We start from the raw sequence: 26,373 nt of genomic DNA, 5'->3' as shown, positions 1-26,373 counted from the left end.
TTTATTCACAAAATCAAAGAGGCACAGCATCCAGCATGTCAAGTCTTATGGGGTCAGCCTGCGAAAAATAAACTTGCATCTCACCTAAAGGCTAAAAAACTCGGTATATAGCATTCAGATGCCCACCAACAACATGCCCATACACGGAAATAATGCCCTTCATTGATTAGACTGCTGATGGTGCTCATTATAGGTTTTATTTGAGTGAAAACATCTGGATTACGTTCATGAAGAACTTTGCCTTTACATGCAGTTACATGTGTTAATCTGTGCTCGAGTGTTAAGCATGCGTTTATTAGTCTGCCTGCCACTGCTTTACAAAAAAAGAAAATGTATTGACATCATATTAAATTACTCTTTTTGTGATAAATAATCAAGTGCTGAATCCTGACCTGAACTACCGGTACTGATACATTCAAATACAAACTAATTAGCTCGGTGCGTGAACAGTGCAAAAACACAAGTCATTCCTGAGACCACTTAGCAATTACAGTCCCTTCATAACCTTTTTTTTTTTAATATATCAAGTGTCACATTTTGCTCTCCTTCCCATTTGGTGGACAACATTCTCTCACAACAGGAAAAAGAAACGGATACATCTACAGCAAGGCGTTTTGTTTTTATATACATAAGCAACGTGTGGACATACAATGTGCTCATTTGGTCGAGAAAGGAAATATGGCATTCAGAAGAAATTATTTTAGCTGCACAAAATTTAAATGCATGTTTCTGTAACACAAACCTGACACGTGAATCCTACAGTGCTAACAGAAATTTAAGAGCCGTTTATACAGATTTGTACAACATGAAGAATCTTTTCAGACGCGGTAAGATCGCTCCGTCAAAGGCCGTCGCAGAGCAGTAAAGGTGAGGTCCACTGATTCAATGCTTTTTGAATAAAAATAAAAATCAAGTGCAAAATAAAAGGCTTTTTGTTTTTTAAAAAAAACTCCTTAGGGATTTTTTTGTTTGTTTACTGTCAAGTGCTTCATTAAACCGAGCGCGTTTCCATCTCGATTTTCTCCTCCGACTGCGATGGTTCCGCTTCCTGGTGGCTGACGTTTGGTCGGACCGTGACCAGCGGCCCGCCACCGTAGATCGAGTAGAGGAAGTTCCACGTCTCTTCAGAGATCTGCCCCGAGTCTGCGCCTACAAGGTTGGTGCAAGCAAAACCACATTGACATAGACGCCACCCTTATCAGCTTGATTTCACTCATTTTAAACTTTTAAAATCCATAAACAAATACTTGGACACATATATTTAGCATCAAAACACAAATATATGATTATGTACCTTGCTTGAGCACAAAATGGCCATTCTTGTTTACTGTTATCTTGGAATTATCAATAGGTCCTGGTGGATCTTGGAGACAAAAAAAAGAAAGACAATCAGATTTTTTTTAATATATATACAGCTGTAATTTGCACGGTTAATCTTTTTAAAGACATATTTGAAATTCAAAGTGACTCTATGTTAAAATGTCAAAGTATGAAAAGCCTCGTCTGCAACAGGGATTGAAACAAAGATTGGAGGAGCAGAAAAGCCGTTTGCAGACGTTCCTGATGCGACCCGTTATAAATAGATATGACAATGCAAAGAGGGGGAAGCCAAGGAAATGAGATCTATTTTGACACATCATTTGGAAGTTGCAGGAGAGAAATCTGACTCAAGGAGAAAATTCTTTGAAGAACTATTGAGCGTGATGGGAAAAGAAAATCCATTTGTTTGTTGTTTTTAAATAGGTAATTTATGCAAACTATTTAAAAATGTATATGTAAATGTAGTGAGCATGCATCAGGGTATACATTATAATTTAAAAGGCAGATCAGAGCAATAAAACAAGTGATTTCCCCAAGTTAAAGTGTAATTACATATCAGTTGGGATGTATTTAACCTTTAAACCAGACATTTAAACAAGACGGAGGGTGGGTGTGTGTGACGTTGGTCCATTTACCATTGTCTTTTCCTTTGACAAAGCCCTCCCACTCACGAAACCACTGCATGCTGATGCAGTATATGACCACCGGAGACTCCTCCTCCTGGAACGCCTTGTTCAGCTACAGAGAAGGAGCGAGGGAGGAGAAGGAGACAGGAAGTGGGGGAGGAATGAGCGATAGAGACAAGAGGGGGGGAAAGTGAGACAGGGAGGAGTATGGGTAGATTGTAGGGAGGTGACGGGGATAAAATGATTGAGAGGAGAGGGGAAAACTGAATTAATTCTTTCTGGTAGTTATTCTTATTAGAGGACACACTTCACATCTCACTGCACCATTTCTTGGAAATGATGTCTCTGCTCGTTGTCGTCCTCTTTTAACTCGCACACAAAACGTTTATCTCTCCTCCGAGCGGCCATTGTGTGAGCGGGCACACCAAACAGGCGCTAACAGCGGCATCTGTCTCAGCCCATTCACGATCAGGCCGTTATATGGCTCACTCTTATCGTCTGCTGCCGGGGTGCAGAGCACCAACACATGCAGCCCATCAACTTTAAAACAGACGGGGGAAAAGGGCCTAAACGCGCACGTTAGTCCTCGCTGCACAGACGCACACATTATCATCCACATCAGGTGCAGCGGTTTCTTTTCTGGGGCGGTCACTGGAAGGCCGTTTAAGGTCAAATGGATGGAAATGCTCACCCTGACAAACATGTCCAGCTCTGACTTGCGTCGTTTTTCCAGCTTTTCTATTTCAGTTTGGCACGTGTGGCAAACGTACAAGTGGTTGACAGCTGGTCCCCCTCCGTACCTGCAGGAAAAACGCTAAATTAATATAGTCCACGAAGCAAATGACATAACGGGGAATTGAAAAGACGTGCAGCCAGTGGAGCGCACGTACCTGCTGTACAGGTGGTCCCACACGTTCTGTGGCAGCATTACCACCAGGTCATCCACATATGCTGCTTTGTTTGGTGGCACACCTGAAAAAACACGTTTAAAAGACACTGAGGCGTTTCCAAAAGTGATAGCTACGAAGAAATCCATTTCACACGTTTACACGTAAATAAAAAGTTAATTTGAGCTTTTTTTTTTTATTCATGATCAATTTACTTTCCTGTAAGGTGTTCAGAGCTAATTAAGAGTTTAAATATCTGTTTCAAATAAACAGATTGTACCTGTGAGATTTTATGATTATAGCATTTAATTCTGATGTACTTTGTCCATCAAACTAAATAATTTCATTAATTTTGTTTTATCAATTTATTAGGCTCACAAACAATTAATATGGGGCCAAAAACAAGCGAACAGTCAGTATGTGACAGAAAAGTCTACTACCGTATTTTTCGCCGTATAAGTCACACTTTTTTGCAAAAATTTGCAATTCATGCCACTTATAGACCGAAGCAATATACGTTTCCCCCCATATTTATAACCCAACTTTTGGCTGAGATCTGACGATTTCATTCATTATGACATGAAAAATAAACATTACCATTTGCAGCCACTAGAGGGCTGTATGGCAAGCCAAGTGTCTCATTAATAGGTAAAAGTGGCTAATAATGAGACACTTGGCTTGCCATACAGAGCCACCTTTGTCTCGCTCCAGAACTCCTGGTGCAAACGTCAAATCAGCTGCATTTCGCTGCGACGCACAAGTGAAATGCATCTGATTTGACCATTAAAGTGCATTTATTAAGGAAAAGTTCAATTGAAACACAACTTTGCTATAATTTCCAGCAAAAAAATAATTGTTTTTAAATGTTAATCTTCTTAAATTCTTGTTAAAAGTCCTACAGTGCGCGCTCCCGCGGCCACCATTTTGGCAGCCAATCGATTTTTGGCACAACAACGGGCACGTTTCGGAGTGGATGCATAATAGATGCGACTTATACAGTGAAGCGACTTGTTTATGTTTTTTTCCACTTTATTAGAAAATTTTTGGACTGATGCAACTTGTACAGCGGAAAATACGGTATTTACCCGTTGGTTTAAACTATCAGAAGGATCGGTTTATGCACGAGGTGAATTAAAACGATTAATGATTTTTATTTCCTGCACTAACTCCATGTTTTTACATTCAAACAGCATATTAAAGTCATCTCCAATACAATTATGCAAACATAAATTCTGTCTGTATCTCCTAACAGTCTTGTCTTTGTCACATATAAAAAAAAGTACCCATATCTTATTTTGTCATTTCTTAATCTTATTTTGTTTTGTAGCAAAAGGTTCAAAAGACAAAAAGACAAAAAGATTAGTTCTTTGTCACAATTTCAACATTTCGCGTTTATCTCTCTTGAGTAAAAGTCCTTCAGCTTTTTTCCTAATATTAAATATTTCCTACAAAAATATAAGTTTTTTTTTTTTTTAATTAAGTGAGAATATTTTATTTTACTTCTCTTTTAATTTACAAGGTAAAAACTTGTAATTAAGACTTGGGATTTATAAGAAATAAAGGCTGACAGATGTGTCGGGAGACACTGCAGTGTTGGAAAATGTGCATGTGAAGAAGCAGAAAGGACAAGATAAGAAATTGAACCCTGTGATTAAGTAGCACTTAAATGCTGCGTGAGTGTAATTATAATCGTCTGTATTACTCATCAGTTGTCAGCGTAATGGCTCTTTAATTTATCTTTAGTCCAGAATGATCCAAATTCAACCAAATCATTTAAAATACAATTTTCTCTTGTTTTGTTTCTTCTAAAACATTAAATAATGTTAAATAAAAATTAAGAAAATGTAATTATTTAGTTTGTTTTAGGCCATAGAATCTACATTTTTGACTAAAATGAAAATCGGTGCTTCCAGACTTTTGTCAAAACTAAAATCCACAACAAGAATGGAAGCAAAGAGAGCATATAGTAACGTTCCACTATTTGGACACAGTCAGCGAAAGGACAGTCTGACCCTGGAGAGGTTTCAGTTGTACACACCTCCATGCACACACAGGAAGTCGTCATTGGAAATGGGCCCCGGCTCTGCAAACGTCTTGAACTTGTTAAGCCACTGGCGAGAGATGTAGAACTGCAGAAGGCTGGGCTCCATCATGTTGAGTAACCCCGACACTCTCCTACGTTCTTTCACTGCGTCCTCGTTGCTCTTCCTGTGACACAAACAGATTAACCGGATGCAAAAAGATCAAAGCAGGGTGTTGAATTTTAAAAGATCTCGCTGAGCTGTTGTGTACAACAGAATCAATGCCTCTGGCTTACTTATAAAAAAGCACATAGGCTTCAGCGTTCTGGACACAGGACTCGGACACCTCGGTCACACTTTGGTCGTCGAACTCGAACCACAGCTTGTTCACGTCGTTCCTGCAGTACGCGATGTAGTGGCCACCTGGGGTGAGACCCAGAGAGTGTGAGAGCAGTATTCACAAATCCAACGCGTGAATTTCATGTAAAGGCTCCTGAATGCAGGACTCGGTCTGGTGCAGAAAAGCGAGTGATCGTGCCCACTCACTGCTGGCAGTGCCGTGGTGACAGATGACGGACAGCAGGTCATAGTTGGTGGTCTGGGCGGAGCTGTCCTTGGCCAGAAAAGGCTGCAGGTCCAGACCCTCGAGCGGGAACGAGACGTGGGTGCTTATCTTGGTGGAGAACATCAGCTCGTGTCTGAAGCGCTTTAGGTGAATACATAAAATCTGCAGCCGAGAGAATTTCATTCTGTCATTTTAAGGGACATTTGTCATCGCTGGTAAGGAAGTAAGTTTTAACAAAAGCCTCTACCTCTGGCAAATTTTGCATTTTACAAAATTTGACTCCATTTCGTAACCTAAAGGGAAAACAAAAGATGAACGACGACGTTGACTTATGTTGCGATGATACAAATCATTTACAGAACTGAATCGAGCGAAGACTTTCGAAATTACTCACTTTTTGCACTTTTCACAGCTATACATGTTATCTCCTAGAAGAAATGAACACAATTACTGTAATGAGACACCGATCTTGATGTTCGTATTATGAAAGCACGTTCCTCTGCGCATGTGTTTTTACCCTTTAGTTCATCTCTGGCAAAAAAAGCTGCGAGGCAGTCTTGTAGTGTGACCACCGGGCCCCAGAACCAGCTGGAAAAGAAAACAACATCAACTTTGCAGAAAAATCTAAAAGAAAACAGCAAATAATTAGTTTAAAGTGAGAGAACCCAGTGCACAGGTTTTACAGGCACCTTTTGATGTACTCCATGACAAATGCTATCCACCCTTGAGGCGCATAAGCTTCTCCACAGGAACCAGCTTTTACCAGAGAGGTCTGGTGGGTGGACGAGTGGAGTTTGGCCAGGTCTTCCTTTCCCGGAATGGGCAGCGAGATATCCTGGAAGTTCTCCAGGGTCACAGACACCTGACAGCACGAACAGCAAAGCTTTAGCAGGTGGTCACGTTTTAGTTTTTCTTTTAAAAATCTGTTTTCCGTCCCAGTCTGAGTGAATCTCATCTTACAGCCTCGAGTTGTTACAAGTCTGTTGCCCTTCAAACATTAACAGCTTGTTAACGCAGTTAAAATGTAGCATCAGAGCTGAGAAAACCCTTTTTCCTTCATATAAAATTAGACTTTTAGGATGTGAACCTGTGCTTATCCATAAGCCCAGTAAGGATTCAGAGAACAGACAGAACAAAGAACACTAACCCGATCGCAGGTGAGGCACTGAACTGAGCTGACAATGGTCCCGTCAAAGACATCTGAAATGATGCTGTGATATTTCTTCTGACGCTTGTTCTTTGGAGGGGAGAACGAGGTAACTGCTGTCGGGGCAGAGATGCAGAAACATGAGTAAAGTTTGTCCAACACAAGACACAGCAAAGAGAAACAGGGTTTCCAGTTTTCTATCAGTATGACGTCTGATTGAGTCAGTGATAAGATCGAACTTGTGAAGACAAAACGTCTGTACCTTTCTTGTGTGCTGGATTCAGGCTTGGCCAGCTGGAAGCTTTAGGAGGGCTGCTGGACATCTTGGGAATGTGTACCTCCATGGGGACGGGACTTTGCGGTCTTGTGAGGTTTGACATTTGAATCTCTGAAAAACAATCTAGAGGAGGAAAGATCGTTCAGGTTTGCATCAAAAAAATGGGAGAAAGAATGAGAGCTATCCAGGGTCGTTGTTTTGTACATCCTCACCTGATGTTTTTCCTTGAACTTTGATGGCTCCTTGGCTGCTGATAATGGGCGTAGTCTCGGTGGTGGTGTCAACATCTTTGTCGATGTCTGCCCCGGTGCTAACACCGTTAACCCCGGAGCGATAAAGATCATTTATCATGTTCTTCTCCTTCTGCCACTCCCTGTTGGCCTGGACCTCATCCTGCTCAGGAATCAGCATCTCTGCCTCGTTGGTGTTGTCCATCAGCACAGTCCCAGCCTGCACGTCGTTATCGGCCCTCTCGCTGCTACCGCAGGACTCACAGGACTGGAAATCGTTGTCCGACTGGCTGTGGCTGTCCTCCTCAGGGCTGTCATCCATGTTGATGCAGCTGGACTGGTCGTAAGGCTCCGGCATCGACTCTTTCAGCTCCTCATGAAGCTGATCCATTAAGCAGCGCAAGAACTCCTGTGAGTCCTAATGGTCCAGTTGGGATTAAAACACAAAATGTTAGATGATGTTGCCAGGTATTTCTACATCAAATAGAGTTTTTGTCTTTATTGTAGTCAGTGTAGTCTCACTTCCAGAATAAAACACACAAAAACACTATGAAATAAAATAAAGCTATATTTCCTAATCATCCCTGTAAAGCTTCCCCAGAGCTAATCCTTTGTCAAATAGCAAACAAAAACCACTTCTCCTTGCTCAGGCCAATTCTGGATGCCAAAATCCAAAAACCAAACACTCGTGAAAATGTAATTAAACCTAACAAACCTCAAAAATCCAATCTCCTCCTTCAAACCACATTAGCTTTCCTCTCTTGGGAGCTGGAGCGTCATCTTTATTCATCGCAAAGCTACATTCAAGGCTGTGCAGCTCAGTGTGGCGTGACAAATGAATATTCCTTACCTAACCCCTTTAAACAAACTTGAGCAAGCCGCAGGGAAAGAAGAAAAAATATCTCACTCTTCACGGTCTTCAGGCGTACAAAATGCTCTCTTTCCTTCACTGCCCCCAAAAAGCGATTTAATTGAACATCTTTTAAAATCCTCTATGCAGAAACACTTGCTTTCAAAAACCACCTTGGATCAAATCAAATAATTGCCCTTTAGGCGTAACTTGTAGAATTGTGTGCACTAAAGTAAGGATCTTTGAATTAGTAACTTTTCTTGCTCTTTCCAAAGGATTCTGATTGCAGCTAATGAGCTACAGTGAGAGGAAAAGAAACATGAAGGTGGATCTTAAACAAATTTTAATCCTTCAGTAAATTCCACACAAATTTGAAACACATATTACCGTATTTTTTGCCCTTTAAGTCGCAGTTTTTTGCATAATTTACATGCCCTGTGACTTGTACACCAAAGCAATGTATTTATGAATCCCCCCCCCCCCCCCATTTATAAACCGATTTTTGGCTGAGATATGACTGTTTTCATTCATTCTAACTGAAGATATTGAACACTACCATTTTCTGCCGCTAGATGGCAGTCGAGCAGTACGGCATGCCGTTGTATCATGTAAAAGTGGCTACTGATGACACAATCGGCTTGCCACAGCGTGCCACCTTCATCTGCCTGGAGCAAATGTCAAATCAGCTTCATTTCACTGCGCTGCCCCGACGAAATGCAGCTGATTTGATCACTGAAGTGCATTTAATGAGGAAAAGTTAAACTGAGACACACCTTTGCTACAATTTCAAGGAAACAAATAATTGTTTTTAAGTGTTAATCTTGTTAAAGTCCTCCTGTGCACGCTCCCGTGGCCGCCATTTGGCAGCCAATCGATTTTTGGCACAACACCGGCACACATTTCCGGGTTGTCAGCAGTGATCCATAATAGATGCAACTTTTACGGCGAAGCAACACATTTATGGATTTTTCCACTTTATTAGACATTTTTGGGCTGATGCGACTTATAGGGCGGTGCGACGTGTACGGTGGAAAATACGGTATAAGACACAATATCAATGAACGGGTCTGTTTTCATACATAAGGTGCATTAAGCAAAACAAAACAGTCAGATAAGTCAAACTTTATTCAACTCATTCACAAAAACCACATAAAATCGGTTCGAGGTCAGTAAGCACAACCAGAATTAATACAAGAGACGCACCAGATTATAAGACTCACTGTCGATTTTTAAGTGCGCCTTATAGTCCGAAAAATACGGTAATGCAAATATTCTTCATGTTACTGTTTAGTAAAAGTAAAAAAGTATTTTAGGTCAAAACAGCTGACTATTTTAAGAGATTTATAACACACTGCTGAAAGTGTACACCTCAGAGAGAGACCAACTAACATTTATTTAAAAGATGAAAAAGAACCGCTCACCTGCTGAGAATACCCTCTAAACATGGGGTTTACGGATTTGATTCCCTGGAACAAGTTGGTTGGAACCACATAGGAGGGTCTGCAATGTGAGGGGGGGGGGGGGGGGGGGGAAGCCTGCTTTTAGGAAACTGAAACTGCAGTCACATGCGATTTATTGTGAAAAGAGACATTTAAAATTGCTTTTACAAAAACAGCTTCCTGAGCAGCAACCATCTCCCCGTGTTTATCATTTCAGGGTGCAGCAGTATTAAAAGTGACATCTAGTGTCTGGTGAGCAGATGGCTCAATACGCCCACGAGTTCATGCATTTTAAAAACTAATTCAGAACAAAACAAAGAAGGGAGATGCCGACCTGTTCTTGTGCCACAGCTCTGTCACCAGCTTCTGGTAACTTTTGCAGAGAGCAGGCTTCTTGTCTGTTCGTATCAGGCCGCCACATTCAAGGAAAAACTGCGTCAAAGGCGGACTGCGAAGACAAGGAAGAATGAATATTTTATATATAGCCACAGATCTGCTTTTAAGGAATGAATGAATATATTTAATATGTATGTATAATTAACATTGTGTCATGATGTTTACAAAAAACATGAAAATGTATTGTCCGGATTGTTAAAAGTAAAAAGTTTGTTTTACGTTTTAAATTGACATTTTTCGTACTATGATCATTTGGCACTAGCCCAGTTTTTGCCAATAAATTCACAGAAGCTGCACAAGGAAAAAAAAAAAAATGTAGAAAAAAATAATTCAGTTTACGTTTTGCATTTATTCAAAACGCTATCAAACATATTCCTTAACTGGCTTGTGGAGTGAGATCACCATTTATAGTGTCAGAAAACAGTTCATGTGTCTGAGAGTTAAAGGGCGTTCGATTAATGGAAGAGAAAAATAGAAAAGGGAACTTAATTGACACAAAATGGACCAAATTAAAAGGAGTGCAGGGTGAATAAGGCGTGATGGGTTCCCTTCCTTAGGCAACACTGAACCCGACGGTGAGAGGAGCAGCGCTCACACGAGCAGACATCAGGGCAAAAGTTACTGGAAATGTTCCTCCTCCTGCAGCGGCGTGACTCAGATCCTTCTATTTTTGGATTCTTATTTAGATAGCAACTTCTGACTCGCATCTTTACCCATTCTGACTCGTATCCAGAGAAGGTTTTAGTGTTTGCAAACACGTTATTCTTTTCAGAAAGAAGGAAAGGTAAAGGACCAGGAATAAATATACAGAGACTTATTTTACTGCAGAAAATCTAATTTAACTGACCAAAAATAATCAACAATCTAAACATCCACAACAACAATAAACAATAAAAGAAAGTGTCACATTCGCAGAGTAACAAAGGGAATGTTAAGAAGTAAAAAGATTGAGACATGTTAGAAGAGAAAGAGGAAAGAGCAGGCATTGATTGTAACACAAGAGCCCACAGGGAGCTACAAAAGGCCATTTCTGGCTTTTCAAATGGTGCACTGCACCAACTCTCACTCAGCCATCAATCTCCCAAATGAACAGAGCCGTGGTTATTTCTCACCGTCTGCAAGAAGCGGGCAGGCAGTGAATAAAATAGCAAATGTCCACAGGAGGGGTGGGGGGGGGGGGGGGGGGGGGGGGTAGAGTGCTGAAGGTGAGAGCAGTGGAATAAAACAGGAAATAAAAAAGTGCATGGCAAAGATTTGTGAGCTTGATATAGGTTAGAAAACTGACAGGAGGCCTCACCAGTTAGAAAGGGCCTGGAGGGCAGAGTTCATGTAGCAGGTGTTGCCTATATTCTTGAGCCCCGTCAGGCCTGAAAGAGACATAGGTCATCACGAAAGTTAAAAAACACTTCATCAAGTAAATTCAGAGTCAAAGTGTCCGCATGGTAACGATTCTAGGATTAACATTTTAAAGCTGGCACAGAAAAAACCTAACCAGTGTGTTTTAAATCAGCTGTTTAAAAGGTGGACTCCACACCGCAAAACTGCATATGTCAAGTTGTCTTTCCGTGGATCATCACCAAAACACTTTGATACATAAGTTTAGAGCTCCAAAGGCAAGAGACGATAAAGGATTTGCCCGTTTCTGTGTGAAAAATCTCATGAACCACTGGACGGATTTTAATGAAACCCTGCAGATGTTATCAACATCTGCAACAGCTGATAAACCTTCGGAGCCAACTCCTTTCAACAGCTGCCACAGCCAAACCTTAGCATGAGCTCACTCATAACTTCATTACGAAAGTTTGCCCAAAACAGCTCAACCCCATTCGTTTTCTGTTTGTTTGAAACGCTGTCGTGAAAGGAGGCAGGTGACATCATTCCTTCAAGGAATGACATTTAATAACAATTAATTAATTTAATTACAATTAGGCCTGTCACGATAACACATTTTGCTGGCGATTAATTGTCTCAGAAATTATTGTGATAAACAATAATATTGTTTGAAATTTGACAATAATTAGTAATTATTGTCAAATTTAAGAAGAAATGTTGGTTAATTTGTTTTGCATGTAGTAACTACTGTTCGACCATCAGATGGCAGTATAAGACAGTTTGAACTGAAAGATGGATAGCAAGGGAGCAAGCAGCGTGTGTCTTTAAGAAAAATGGGAGAGAGGCCCCTTGACGTGACATGGGCTGTCTCTCTTCGGTTCTCAAAATGGCGGACGCTCCATTTGGTTTCAGCTCTTTAGCATAGCAGTTGTCACACAAAGCTTTTAATAAAAAAAATCAGTAAACAAGTTCTCAGCTTCTTTTTGCAGAAAAAAACTACTTTTTACACGAAGGCACAGGATTCAACCATGAATTTTGGAGCTTTGACAAGACGAAAGTTTTTCCCCCCCCGAGGTCGGCCTGTTAGCTTAGCTCGTAGCTTAGCTGCTTTTAACCGTCCAAAAACACGATTTTTTACGGTTAAAACGGATTTTAAAGAGAAAAGAGAAAGGGAGGGGTCAGTGAAGAACGCCGGAGTTGAGCCTTTTGTCATCCAGTGTCTTCAGTAGAAAGAGAGACACGAAGAAACGATAAAAGCCGATAAATGAAAACGAGGTAGATAATTTTCATTTATCATGCGATTAATTAATTTATTGTTTATCGCAACAGCAACGTGATCATTTTTTATGCGAGGGCATTTCTCCACATCTTTTGAACTTAAATATGTTCTGCAAAATCCTTTCCCACCATTGCGCTCTTTATGTTAATTTAAAACCCTCTAATTTTATACGATCCGTCCATTCAGCCTGAACTAAACCACGTGAAGTTTAACATGAGACATGAGGCGTGTCTCGTGTTACCAGGTGAAATCTTGTGAGTGAGCACTGCTGCTAGGACACCCTGATGCAAACGCACTGTCAGGTAAAGCAATCATTTCAGTCTGCAGGTGCCAGGCTGAGGCAATCAGTGACCCACAGGTTCCAGCGACAGATAATAATCAGTTGTAGAAACTGAATCTAAAAGCTATTTCAGATTCATTGTTACGTGTAAACAGGTTAATTTTATCGCTGTTCTCAGGAATGCTGTCCCGGACGGTTGCTGAGGTGGAGCTGTTAGCAAGAGACTCGAGGCGGGGTGAGGCAACACTCTCATCAGCTTCAGTTCTTTGAAGACGGCCCGAGCCGTCAGGTCCGATACAAAGAAAACCTCGTTTTCTTTTCCAGCTCCACTCACAGCTTTGAACCGACCCGGCGGGTGATTTGGGCGCCCCTCCGTTTCAGGTGTCCATTTTTAATTTAGTCAAACTTAGATCTAGGTGTGATGAAATCTTTTCACATTTTAGTCATTTATCTGACTTGAAAATATTATTCTAATTATTACAATGAAGGAAAAACTATTACAACAACCTTACAGCTGTTGACTGGTATAGCAAGTAAACAAAATCTAAATTGACAACATTCTTACATTTATTTTCTTGACATCTCTTTTGACTGAACAGAACAACACCAGCTGTGATACTGCAGCTCTGTTACCAAACTACTCTTGAATATATCTTAAATGTTAATTTGTACATATATGACATGTTTTATGAACCTAAAACACTCAAACGTAACTTAAATATGTTTTTTGTGTGTGAATAATTAAAATCAACATGGCTGAGTTATTATGACAATCAATGGAAGCTCACCCCTGGCTCGAAGGTCATCCTCCTCTTCTGTCTCCATGTCCAAGTCTTCGCAGCCTCCATTAGAGGGCACTCTCAGAGAAGTTGGGCTCCCAGGGGCCCCTCTGGTATCCTACAGCAACATCAACATACAGACAATATTAAATAAATACCCAAAATATAATATAGTGCAAGCTTTTCTGCAGAATTTACTTCCTAACCTGCTTTTTTAACTGCAATAAATGAAAATGTAGTTTAAGGTAGAAACAAATTTTTTATTATTTTTTTAAAAGAGGGTCTTACCTGACTGGCGTTCTGTGGTAAAGGAAGAGGTTTGATGGTGACGTGGGGGGAGTGAGGACTGAGTTTACGCTCCAGGAAAACTTCTTTGCCACAAGCATAACACCACACGCGGAGTGTAGTCAGATTCACTGTGAGGTTGTGCCTCGTCTCCTACACACAAAGGGTTTAACAGAGAACAAAAAATTTGTTTAGAAAAGATTTTGATCAATACAACTGTAGTTAGGATCTTAAATGCAGCGTGTTACAGTTTGGAAGAGCAGGGATAAAGTCACTCAAATCCAAAAACTAAATGTGCACTAAAAGTGTATTTTTCCTTGGACTGGTCAGTGAGCGATGAGCCGCCTGGTGCTTTGATCTGATGCACCTCTGCTACTTTTAGCTATCCTTTAGCTACTCACTTACTATATTCCTTATTATTGTATCCAACACAGTAGTCCCTCGTTTATCGCGGGGGAGCCACTGTACCCTGAAGCCCCGCGATAAGTGAAAAACCACGAAATAGGGATAGTAGTACAAGTAGTATGTAGTATTTTATTTTAGTATATATATATATATATATATATAAAAAACAGTGTTTTAAACCCTTCCCATACTCTTGCAATATTCTAAACAATGTTTCTAAACTCTAAAAGCTCTAAAAGAGCACAGAATGTCATGATTTCGGCTCCCTTCCTCGTCTGCTCTGTGCCACCTGCAAGAGCTCTCAGCCACGCCCACTCTCTGCTCTGCACGGAGATCAGCTGATCAGCTGCAGGAGGAAGTTCATCCTGCAGTATGGGATGCACAGAGGTGCTAAATAATTTAAAATTTATTTTAAATAAAAATTCCATGCCGATCGTGCAGCTCATCCATCAATCAGCCACTTGTGAGTCATGTCCAATCTTATTTTGAAAAACCGCGATAGGGCGAGTCCGCGATAAAGGAACTGCGAAGTAGAGAGGGACTACTGTATTACAGAGAACAGTAACACCTAACGTTCAGCTAAGCAGTCTTGTCTAGCAGGTTTGCTATTCTTAAACAAAAACTATAATAGGTCGAAGCAGTAAAGGTTTAAAGTGAAAACATTAAATTGTTTTGCTGATAATCATTCTTGAGAACATTTTCTGAGGACTGATCAACTGATGCATAAATCAAACGTCTCCACTCAAAATCTTCAGGTACATTTTTTCCTTAATTTTAATTTATTCTCAGTAACTGTTTGTTGGATATAAGCAGGCGTTCCACCGGTATGAGAATTTAAATAGATGCACTAAAGGGTTAACTGCGTTCAAACAGAGCTGTTTGAGGTTACTTGAAAGGTGGAGGCAGGTTGGTGCTGTTAAAGAAACACGGCGGAGTTCTGATGACCCACTGCCGCTCTGACAAACACCAGAGGTCTGACAGGTTGACACCAGACTGAACGTGAGCAGCAGCCGACCAGCTGACTGTGTATTATTCATCAGGGCGTGCATTAGCTTTCACACAGTGGGACAGATTTCGCAAAAGCTTCACACCAGACGGAGCACAGCCCCAAAACACCCCCCGGTTTAAATCATTCATGAAGGAAAATGTACCGAGCAGAGCACCAATAAAACGCTCCGGCTTTTACATTAAGCAACGCAGAGAATCTTGTGTTTCTGTTAAACCCTTTGACATTATCCTCAAACTGAAAATCCACATCCAAACCTGCGGTAGAAAAGAAAACAATGTTGTAAAACCTGTCCGATCGTTTCAGGCTCAGACATTTAAACTAAAATAAGTACATACAACATTTTTAGTGGAACTCTTCAGTCCTCAGAACCAGCCAATGATTGTGACAACTGGCGTGCACGCCAAAACATTTGAGCAAACATTTTGCCCGTTTTGTTTTGTTGCCTCATTATTCAGTGCAAAAGCATCAGGTCTGATTCAGTCGCTTCTTGCAGAGCTAAGACATTAAGATTCAAATGTTTCCTTCCCTCGGGGCCTCCACAGTACTAATTAAACACGGGCTCCATTCTGGAAAGATTTAAAGTTGCCTTCTAATAAAAACACATTTAGTGCCTGCTAAGTAAGTGAGCCGTCCCCGTGTAGCCAAAGTCTGGATTATGGATGTAAATGCAACTCGGCAGAACAAATTACGGGTTAGCATTTATCTTTTTTCCTTAGTCAACAGCGAGAACACAAGAGGCTGAATAAACTGCAACGCAGCTAGACTGCAGGAGACTGTAACCATGGAACCGGCAGCGTTAGTGAATCTCCCCCACTTCCCGAAGGAATGGCAATTAATAATGGATGATCCACTGCTGAAACTGGACCCAACGTGGAGTAGGCAAAGAAAGTCGGCCGAAAAGGTTTTTCCAGAAAGCGCGTTGCACTTCAAACAGCTTGAAGATTCACGTGCGGGCTCAGTGATCACAAGAAGAGAGGACATGTTAAAAATAAATGCAGCACGAAGGCTAAGGGAGGTAGTTTTATTGAGAGTAATGCTCTCGGGACTCTGATGTGGTATTCAGGCCTAGGATTTCCATCTGTGCCTCCTCTCTACTTATGCCTCATCTTTTCATCTATTTCCAGCTGAACAGTCGAGGCATCCTCCCTTTCAGTTCTACTTCCTTCATGTCTCTTTACCACTGAATCACAACCTTCTGCTCGTTTAAAGAGACTCGGGCAGCTCTGGGATGGCTCACCTGAGAGTGAACAGTGCTGTGGTCAGCATGAGATTCTCCACAGCCCACGTATGCACAGCCATACTAGAGAGGGAAACAATCAGCAGATGAAGGATCCGGGAAGTTAAAAGACAAAGTGTTATGAGGCAATATTTCACATATTTCAGGCAAATATTGGCTTACCTCCAAGCACGCCCACAGGTTTGGTCCCCTGACTTTACAGTCTTGGCACTGGCCCTGAAAAGATTTGTAGAAACTCAGGTAAAATAGAAAATAATAATAACACAAAAATAAAAAAAATATTGGGACAACAAAACTAAATGAACTAGAGTTGGATTTTCTGATGCTAAATGACTGCTGAAAAACTGAAATTAAGTTGTAAAAGCTAAATAAAGCAGAACAGTAGCTAAAGGCTAAAAGGAACAAAGTGAAAGCTAAAAGCTGAAAAAAGCAAAATGCTACCTAAAAGTAACAAAAGACTAACTAAAAACGAAAAGTATCAAAAGGTTAGCTAAAGGCAAAAACAACCAGAACATTAACTACAAGTTAAACTGAGTAAACACCAACTATAGTCAAAAGTAGCAAAAGGCTAGTTAGAGGTTAAATAATAAAAGGCTGACTAAAAAATGAGAAGTAGAAAAATGCTAGCTAAAAGTAGCTCAATAGTAGCTACAAGCTAAATGTGCCCAAACTGTGCCTGAAAGCTAAAAGTTACATATAAGATGACAAAAATGGAGCAAGTATGATAAATCAGCTCGATGATTTGAAGGAACTGAAGAGGCCTCAATGTTTTCATGGTGAAAATATTTGTCCGTAAAGTTAAATATTTTGAAAAATATTTTAAATTTTTTTTGAAAGTTATAGTATTCATGTCTAGAATGATCAGAACTTTACGATATACGTATGAGAAACTAAAATAGCCCAAAGTATTCAACATTTGTGAAATTGCAAAATATGTACAAAAAAACCTACAAATATAGGCAGTAATGCCGATTTAGCATTCTCACCATTAGACTCAGAATTAAGACGTAGTGATGTTTTTGTTTTTTTAATTTACACTTTATTTATCCAGGTAGTCTCATTGAGCCACGAGAACTCATTTTCAAGAGAGACCTGTTTAGGGAGCAGATGGGGGTTAAGGGCCTTGCTCAGAGGCCCAGAGTGGGGTGAATGAGGGTGGAGGCAGGTGTGGGTGTTCCACCTTTTCCACCCACATTTTGATGTTGACGGTACCGGGAGTTGAACCTGCGACTTTCCGATCACAGGCCCATCTTCTAACCTCTGCGCCACCACTCCCCCTATTGATTTGTTACATCAATGAATGAGTTAAACGTCAGCGGGACTCCTTACATGGGACTTCTGAATGAGCTCCTCCTTGGTGATCTCGCCCACGCAGTCCAGGTGGGGGCAGTCGCAGCTGGGCGTCAGCGCCATCGCTCAATGACCGGCCTAAGAGCATGAAAGAGAGAAAGAAAAAGGATATTTAGTTCCAAATTTGCATTTGAAACTAAAAGACTTCCTGAGTTCCAACTTAGTTTTTGTTTAAAATAAATATTTTATTTGACACTCGAACGAGGGAGGAGAAAACACTTAAAGAACACTGAGGACCGGAACAATTGTCAGGTTACTGCAACCTGACTCTTTGCCACATGAGTCTTTCCACAGTTGTTGTTTTCGAAGCAATACTTCATCAGACCGTTGTAAACAACTCAGAACCAGCAGCGTCTGCACGCTGCCACATTTAAATGAGTGAATTTTAACAGCATCCCCTGTAATCAGACACCTGGACGAGCCTTTTATTCTGGTTCTGAGACATCCAAATGATACAAACTGTGGTGGAGAGAGACGGAAACCGTGGGGCTGCTGTATGTAAATACCGTACCCGAGTTCCTGATCACCGTCAGCAGCTGCTGCTTCCAATCGGGTTAGCAGCTGAGCAGTAAAGCTAACAAATATGAAAATGATGACGGTAAACGCTCTGATGTGAATGTGAAAGTCACAGCAGTGATGTGGAGCTCCAATCTACGCTCTCACCCAGATCCATTAGTGGAGGTTAAATGGAAAAGCTAAATCCAGCAGCGTGGTTAAACAAAAAGGGAAGCGTTCATCCTCTACAGCAGTCAGCAGAGAAGCTGCAACCCTGAAAACTACAAAAATTAAAATACAAGACTGCTGTGCAAATAACAGTTATTTTTCTAGCGTCACCGTCTTTAGTTAGGTTTTATGAAATCCATTTTAATCTTTTTCCAAACTTCATATTTGAAGCAATTATTTATAATACAAACCTGATTCCAAAAAAGTTGGGACACTAAACAAATTGTGAATAAAAACTGAATGCAATGATGTGGAGGTGCCAACATCTAATGTTTTATTCAGAATAGAACACAAATCACAGATCAAAAGTTTAAACTGAGAGAATGTTTCATTTTAAGGGAAAAATCTGTTGTTTCCAAATTTCATGGCGTCAACAAATCCCAAAAAAGTTGGGACAAGACCATTTTTACCACTGTGTGGCATCCCCCCTTCTTCTTACAACACTCAACAGACGTCTGGGGACAGAGGAGACCAGTTTCTCCAGTTTAGAAACAGGAATGCTCTCCCATTCATGTCTAATACAGGCCTCTAACTGTTCAATCGTCTTGGGCCTTCTTTGTCGTACCTTCCTCTTTATGATGTGCCAAATGTTCTCTATAGGTGAAAGATCTGGACTGCAGGCTGGCCATTTCAGTACCTGGATCCTTCTCCTACGTAGCCATGATGTTGTGATTGCTGCAGAATGTGGTCTGGCATTATCGTGTTGAAAAATGCAGGGTCTTCCCTGAAAGAGATGACGTCTAGATGGGAGCACATGTTGTTCTAGAACCTGAACATAGTTCTCTGCATTAATGGTGCCTTTCCAGACATGCAAGCTGCCCATGCCACAAGCGCTCATGCAACCCCATACCATCAGTGATGCAGGCTTCTGAACGGAGCGTTGATAACAACTTGGGCTATCCTTGTCCTCTCTGGTCCGGATGACATGGCGTCCCAGTGTTCCATAAAGAACTTCAAATCATGACTCATCTAACCACAGAACAGTCTTCCATTTTGCCACACTCCATTTTAAATGACTCCTGGCCCAGTGCAAACGTATGAGCTTGTGGAGCTTGCTTAGAAATGGCTTCCTCTTTGCACTGTAGAGTTTCAGCTGGCAACGGCGGATGGCACGGTGGATTGTGTTCACTGACAATGCCTTCTGGAAGTATTCCTGAGCCCGTTCTGTTATTTCCCTGACAGTGGCATTCCTGTTTGAGGTGCAGTGACGTTTAAGGGCCCGGAGATCACGAGCATCCAGTAGAGTTTTACGGCCTTGACCCTTACGCACAGCGATTGTTCCAGATTCTCTGAATCTTTTGATGATGTTATGCACGGTTGATGATGATAACTTAAAAGTCTTTGCTATTTTACGCTGGGTAACACCATTCTGGTATTGCTGCACTATCTTTCTGCGCAACAATGGTGGAATTGGTGATCCTCTTACCATCTTGGCTTCTGAGAGACACTGACACTCTGAGAAGCTCTTTTTATACCCAATCATGTTGTCAATTGACCTAATTAGTGTTCATTGGTCTTCCAGCTGTTCCTTATATGCTCAATTTCCTTTTTCCAGCCACTTATTGCAACTTGTCCCAACTTTTTTGGGATTTGTTGACACTGTGAAATTTTGAATCAACATATTTTTCCTTTAAAATGTTACATTTACTCAGATTAAACTTTTGATCTGTCATCTATGTTATATTACGAATAAAATATTGACATTTGCCATCTCCACATCATTGCATTCAGTTTTTATTCACAGTTTGTTTAGTGTCCCAACTTTTTTGGAATCCGGTTTGTAGTATTTTGTAAGTTTACTAGTAATATCAGACCTAAAAACAAGATTAAATGGATTTTATAGGGGTCATAACTTTTGTTTTTACGATTCAATAGTTTCTGCATGCCAGTTGTTAACCCATGTCCTTGCGGTGTTCATCAACATGCTTTTATGCAATTAAAGACTGTTAAATTCCAGTTATATTTTGTGTATTAAAACTAGGGCTGCACAATGAATCAAAAATGTATCGCAAATGATTCAATAATTTGCTGACCACCAGAGCTACACGTAAAAAATAATAAATTTGGCAATCTATTGGAACCAAACTCCACCAAATACCTCAGCTGGCACATTGAAGGAGTTGAAATGACAGAACATGTGGGTTCATCACAACAGATATCATCAAATATTCAAAAGAAATATTGCAATCAAATGCTTCCCTGATATTGTGCAGCTTTTCATAAAACTGAGCAAAACCACTTCACTGCATCAGAATCCTGAATGATGAAAACATTCCCATTCCAAATATTCATGCAAAAGCATCATAACTAGGACATGGGCAGAACTGGTAGAAAATTTAAATTAATTCCTGCTCTTATAGGCTGCAATTACAAACCAGTAACTCAACAGCTTAAAAACACACATTCAGTGGGATGACAGAAAACCATTAGAACCTTCCATTATAAAGTCTTTACACAACGCCAGGGAAAAAAAATTTAAAAAAAAAAAGGAATATGAATCATTGTGAATGACTGACAGAATAAAAGATAACATTATGAGTCAGTTTAGTTTGAGGAAGTACTGCACCGTAAAAAACACGTCTGTCTCTCTGAGCGTACAGAATTACACCCCTTTAAAGTCAATAAAACATAACATCAATAGATTAACAACATGTTCCAATAGAAATATTAACACTATTAATGCAGTGACTGAGGTTAGAGCTTATATTTAGCAACTTTTTACACCAGCTGGGGCCTCAAATAACCAAAATCATATTATTCTCTGTCAAAACGCCAGATCTTTTATGTTTTAAATAAATAGCAAACTGCTTCCTCACTACAGCTCAAGAGTGAGACTTGTACCTTATCTCCCCGTCCTCTACTCGCACTGAACTTTGGAAAGCTAAGAGCAAAGGGTCAAGGGAAACAACTTGGATGAGCCTGCAGCTGCAAACCCAGAGCGACCCAGCAGGAAAATCTGATTAGCTGCTGGTTTCACTACCACAATGGAGAGAATATCTATGCAAACACTCTACACAAATGCAAACTGTTCTTTCACTATCTCCACGAGCTGCACAACATTCCAGGGCATTAAATGCCAGAGGTGGATTAAATAACCAAGTTTATTTACTTTAGCTCTTTGCTGCAGCCATTATATGACAGCTTTATTTACAAATCACTTCCTGGAGTGAAAGAACAGATAAACTGCAACACTTTACAGCCCACTTTATTAGGTCCACCATGCAAGTATCAATTTAGACATCCTCCGTCTTCAGAACCGTCTTAATTATTCATGGTAGTGATGGTAGTATGAAACAAAAGCTTCAAAACATGCTTCGAACCCTGCAGTAAAATTACATCGGACCACTGCTTTGGTGCGGAAGAAGTCACGTGACACACGACGCCCGAAACACAAATTGTTTCGTTGTCGGAATGAATCGCTTGACTAGTTCGCGGTCCAGTCAGTTGATTCCCTGGCACTGACTCGTCTCGATTCTGACAGGTGACTGGTTCAGGTTGAGACAGTTTTGAATTGAGAGCGCTCAACACTATAAAACAGTTCTAAAACGTTTGCAATGTGTTGGGAGAGTAGGTGTTTTTGCTGTTGTGTTGTTGAAATAGTTGAAATAGAGTAATTATGAAGCCAGCCAGGTAAAGAGGTCGTTCTAACGCGTGGATTCATTCTGCTTGCTCATGATAAGATGATTTTGACATTTAAATGTCAAAAAAAAAAGTTATAGTAACGTTCAGCAGTTAATATATCTAACCCATGTATTTAATATAATTACAGTAAAATGATGTATGTGATTTTAATAGTCATAATGGGCTCAAATTTAATTTATATTTACATTATTGTATTGCTACAGGTGCAGTGTTTGGCGTGTTCAACTGAAGTGAAGTATCATGATACCTCCTCTATGATTAGGCACTTCAGCGCCAAACATGGAGATGTCATTTCATTATTTTGTAGAATGATAAAGACTCGGACTCTGCCACAGTTACACAAGCACTATACCATTGCAACATTTGAATTAAATCTCTTCAATGCACATTAATCAGTCTGTATTTGAAAACATGTAAGCATAAACACATTTTCAAATCAGACAACATAGAAAGTTGATGAATTTCAAAAATCTGTTATTTTACCACAGTAAAGTAGTTTCTTTAACACTAGTCATTGAAGTTCTACCACCAAAAGCATAACGCCTAATTTGACAGCAGCATTGCAAATTGCCACAAGAGGTCACTGTAACTGAAGCTTCAGCAAATGAACCTATTTTTGAAACATTTGGCCCGACTGGTTCAATGCTTTATAAAAGCTTCATTTGCTCATCACTAATTCATGGCATTAATTCAACAAGATGTTTGAAACGTTCCTCAGAGGTTCTGGTTCTTCTTGACGTTAGCATCACAGTTTTTGCAGGTTTGTCAGCAGAAGATGACGATGTAAATCACCCATTCCACCACATCCCAAAGGTGATCGATTGGGTTGAGATGGCTATGGAGACCTTTGGGGTCCATCGAATCCAGATCATCAGACCAGGCGATGATTTTCCAATTATTTTACTGTTTAATTTTGGTGTAGCTTCAGTTTCCTGTTCTTAGCTGACAGGAGTGGCACCCGGTGTGGTCTTCTGCTCCTGCAGCCTGACTGTCAAGGTTGGACATGTTGTGTTCAGAGATGGTTTTCTGCAGGCCTCAGTTGGAACAAATCGTTATTTGAGCTACACTACTGCTGGATTATTTCTCTTTTTTTTTTAATCATTCTCTTTAAACTCTGAAGATGAGTTGTGTGTAAAATTCCCAGTAGATCAGTAGTTTGTGAAATACCAAGACCAACAATCCACCACATTCAAAGTCACTTAAATCCCCTTTCTTCCTGTCCTGATAAGCGATTAGAACTTCAACCAGTTGTCTTCAACCCGTCCACATGTCTAAAGCCAGTGAGTTGCTGCCATGTGATTGGCTGATTAACTATTTGTGTCAACAAGTAATTAAGCAGGCGGACCTAACAAAGTGTGCATCATAATGTTACATTAAACAAGCGGTTTCTAAACTTTTTTTCTGTTTGATGACTTGTTTTAAAAGCAGTGTGTATCCTGGGGCGAACTGCAGATGAGATCAGGTTTTATCGTCACCAATATAATTTCAAAATATAGACATGTATATCGCCGCTCATCTTTCGTGCCAAAGTTTTACATAATTTTCTAATGAGAAGGGACGGCACTGTAACCGTTTTGGTCACAACTTGTAAATAACATAATACACAGGCTCATGCAATATAACAAAATCTCAATCCACTAGTGCTCCGAGTATGTGTTAACACTTTGGTTTGTGCAAGGAGGCGATAAAAAAAGTCAAGCTTAACAAAGATGTATGATTAGGCAATATTGAACTGACTGGAGGCAGATTTATGCATCAGAACTTTTGATTTTCTTGCCTCCATTAAATATTGAACAACTCATTTTAATCAGATATTTCTAAACACTGGATTGTATAAAAAGTTAGAGCACTTCTATTTAACAAGTGGTGTCCCGATATACCGATGCTGGTATATTGGCAGCACGACGGCTCAGTGGTTAGCGCTGTTGCCTCACAGCAAGAAGGTCCTGGGTCCAATCCCCGGTTGGACCTGGGGTCTTTCTGTGTGGAGTTTGCATGTTTTTCTCGTGCTTGCGTCGGTTTTCTCCGGGTGCTCCGGTTTCCTCCCACAGACCAAAAACATGCATGTTAGACTGATTGGTAACTCTAAACTGTCCCTAGGTGTGAGTGAGAGCGTGAATGGTTGTTTGTCTCGTTTGTCTCCATGTGTCCCTGTGATGGACCTGCGACTCGTCCAGGGTGTACCCCGCCCCTCGCACAGTGATTGCCGGACATGGGCACCGGCGACCCCCATGACCCAAAATGGAAGAGGCGGGTAAAAGATAATGGATGTTTACAAAGACGTTTTGTAATGTTTAAAGTATTAACTCATTAACTACTTAATATCGATACTCAGTATTTGCAAGTACCCAAGCTGAAGTACTTGTGCTCGGACTGAAAATATAAAATTGGTATTGGGACACCCCTAGTATTTATAAACATAAAATATATATCAGTCTAAAGGATTAAACTTCAAATGCATTTACCGGTATACTAATTAAAATTGTGCTATAATCACTTATGCACTTGAACATTAGTTTAAAATATGACACTTAATGGTTTCAGAGTGTGTTGACGTTGGTTTAGTTAATTTTACTGTTGTAATTGTTTATTTTGGGTGGGGCTTTCGGACAAATTGCAAATAAAAACCTTTGTTCACAGCCAAAAATCTGAACTTAGTAAAATTTATTATTACAACCTTGATTTTCTGACTGACCATTATTATATGAAATATTTAAAGCGCAAAGATAACTCAACTTAAAATCTTAATAAATAAAGACCGCCCTCAAGTTAACCCATTGCGGTCAAAACGTGACGTTAGCCTTGTTACCTGGGGTGGCAGATAGTCATTAAATGTCTATTTTTACTAGCTCTAAAAACAGATTTTTGCCATGGATTTCAAAGGGGGGACGAGTGGCTTCCTTTTCGGATAATTAGCTCACACATTCAGAAGTGTGAGGCTCCGGCCTTGGCCGCTGCTCCTGGAGTGAGCTGTCAAAATCAGGAGAGCTAATCTATCGCTGCTAGCATTAGCCTGCTAGCACCAACTATACAATGACTTCATTGTCTGGGTTGTAAGTTAGCCCTAACACCAACAACTAAAAATGCAAACCGTGGCTGTATTTAGCTACAACACAACTGGAATATTTTGGCGCGATGATTCCTTACTGATAACCATCTCGATGCGAACATGCTAACAGGTTAGCTAGCTAAGGTTACTGGTCTGTGACGATACAACGCAGGAGTCAACATCTCCCCCACCAAAAAAAATATATAAAATAAATTACTTAAATCTGACTTACAAGCTCGATAACGAAGAAACGTCGTTTTTCACGTATATCCGAGTGTCTCCGACGTCTCAGACATATATTTAATCTGTATTTAGGCACATATTTTCTGAACACAAGCCTTCAAACTGTAACGACGGCGATCCTCCGCCTCTCAGCGTGGTTGCTAACGTTACGACGTGGCTCCGCCCCTTTTTCGGTTTAAAAGTATAAACTCCCATCTTCCTCTTTATTTTGTTTACGTCATCTTTATCAACATTATGTCCAAACCTATAGCTGTTGGTCAATGAGCCTTGTATATATGAGGTATATATATATAATATAAATATAAATATTCGGAAATATTCGGAACATGCGCAGCAGATAGGATGAAAATTACACATGGAAACTGTAAAATGATAACATGAAACCTGCATATTAAAGGATGAGTGACCTATAAAATGTAAAAACATTCATCTAAAGTGTGCAGTGCAGCAAACCCATCCCACGTGCCATCTAGCGTAAAAAGCCTTCCAAATAACCCCATGGCATATTTCCAATCAACATAAATCCAAATAAGGAACATCATGATTACAGTGAGGGTAAGGATAACAAATAGGTTTTTAAATAGCAGTGAGTAAGATTTTTGTTTTAAATGTTTAAATTTTAAAATAACTCAAGTTAGTTAGGAGTCAAAGTATGAGCACGCTGGAATTTTAGATTATATTAAAGAGTATGAGGAAAAAATACATTTGGTCCTAAGATATAAAAAGCTTATAAGTTATATTTAATAGGTCAAAAATAATTAGAAAATGAATGGTGATATTTTTAATAATAAAACACCTTAGGTTTTAATTAAATCTGTCCAAATTTTAATGTTCTTTGAAATTATGAGATGGTTTTGTTTTAATACTTGATAATAAGTTTTCTTATTGTGTTTACAAAAGCATAAAAATATCAACAGTTATTGATAGAAATCTGAAAAATTGCTTGAATATATATATATATATATATATATATTTTTTTTTTTTTTAAATCAATAGAATTTC

At 40.0% G+C, this 26,373-nt stretch overlaps 1 protein-coding gene across 1 annotated transcript; it reads right to left on the bottom strand.

Annotated features, from left to right (window-relative positions):
* On the bottom strand, positions 1-25,500 carry usp33 (ubiquitin specific peptidase 33). Its single transcript, XM_037681881.1, has 24 exons — positions 25,361-25,500; positions 17,694-17,792; positions 16,527-16,580; positions 16,365-16,427; positions 13,717-13,866; positions 13,438-13,546; positions 11,056-11,125; positions 9,697-9,810; positions 9,345-9,423; positions 7,056-7,491; positions 6,829-6,966; positions 6,567-6,682; positions 6,109-6,281; positions 5,937-6,007; positions 5,814-5,847; positions 5,667-5,712; positions 5,401-5,581; positions 5,151-5,277; positions 4,872-5,041; positions 2,837-2,918; positions 2,638-2,746; positions 1,956-2,058; positions 1,295-1,363; positions 1-1,149 (listed from the first exon to the last, which is right to left on the bottom strand). The coding sequence occupies exons 2-24, from the start codon at positions 17,775-17,777 to the stop codon at positions 992-994; spliced, it is 2,736 nt and encodes a 911-aa protein (XP_037537809.1). The 5' UTR covers positions 17,778-17,792; positions 25,361-25,500; the 3' UTR covers positions 1-991.
* Positions 25,501-26,373: the final 873 nt, after the last annotated feature.

This window comes from Nematolebias whitei, chromosome 9 (assembly GCF_014905685.2).
Source record: "Nematolebias whitei isolate Nwh7 chromosome 9, NemWhi1, whole genome shotgun sequence".
In the NCBI taxonomy this organism is placed as follows: Eukaryota; Metazoa; Chordata; class Actinopteri; order Cyprinodontiformes; family Rivulidae; genus Nematolebias; species Nematolebias whitei.
This window is presented reverse-complemented; position numbering and strand designations above follow the sequence as displayed.

Coding starts and splice junctions, on each gene's coding strand:
- usp33 (XM_037681881.1), bottom strand. CDS start 17,777: ATGGCGCTGACGCCCAGCTGCGACTGCCCCCACCTGGACTGCGTGGGC. Junction 6,683..6,828: donor GAATCCAGCACACAAGAAAG/GTACAGACGTTT, acceptor CTGCCCCGACAG/CAGTTACCTCGTTCTCCCCT. Junction 2,747..2,836: donor TGGGACCACCTGTACAGCAG/GTACGTGCGCTC, acceptor TTTTTCCTGCAG/GTACGGAGGGGGACCAGCTG.